At 68.8% G+C, this 288-nt stretch overlaps 1 protein-coding gene across 1 annotated transcript in view; it reads left to right on the top strand.

Annotated features, from left to right (window-relative positions):
- The window catches only part of INPPL1 (inositol polyphosphate phosphatase-like 1), an 11011-nt gene that overhangs the window by 3416 nt on the left and 7307 nt on the right, over positions 1–288 (top strand). The window contains exon 5 of the mRNA XM_009881761.1: positions 91–257. Within this exon, the coding sequence (XP_009880063.1) occupies positions 91–257 (167 nt within the window). The remainder of the gene's footprint in view (positions 1–90; positions 258–288) is intronic.

Here is a 288-nt window from a genome sequence, read left to right as displayed (position 1 = left end):
GCCCATCCCAGGCTGCTGGAGGTGGTGGGATGTGCATGGCGACCCCTCGCTGCTGATGGTGGCGCACTCCAGGTGGGGATCTTTCCAAAGATGTCTGCCTGCCCTTGCAGCCCGGCCAGTGACTTCATGGGCTTCATGGCCGAGTACCTGAACCACCACCTGCAGCTGGACCTGGAGGCCCTGCGCCACGGGCACCCGCAGCTGCGCCATCTCAGCACCGCGCTTGTCACAGCCTGCCGGGCTCTGCACAGGCGAGTGGCCCCCGGGGGCACACCCACCCCGGCCCCC

The sequence above is a fragment of the Charadrius vociferus genome, unplaced genomic scaffold (assembly GCF_000708025.1).
Source record: "Charadrius vociferus isolate BGI_N301 unplaced genomic scaffold, ASM70802v2 scaffold472, whole genome shotgun sequence".
Lineage (NCBI taxonomy): Eukaryota > Metazoa > Chordata > Aves > Charadriiformes > Charadriidae > Charadrius > Charadrius vociferus.
This window is presented reverse-complemented; position numbering and strand designations above follow the sequence as displayed.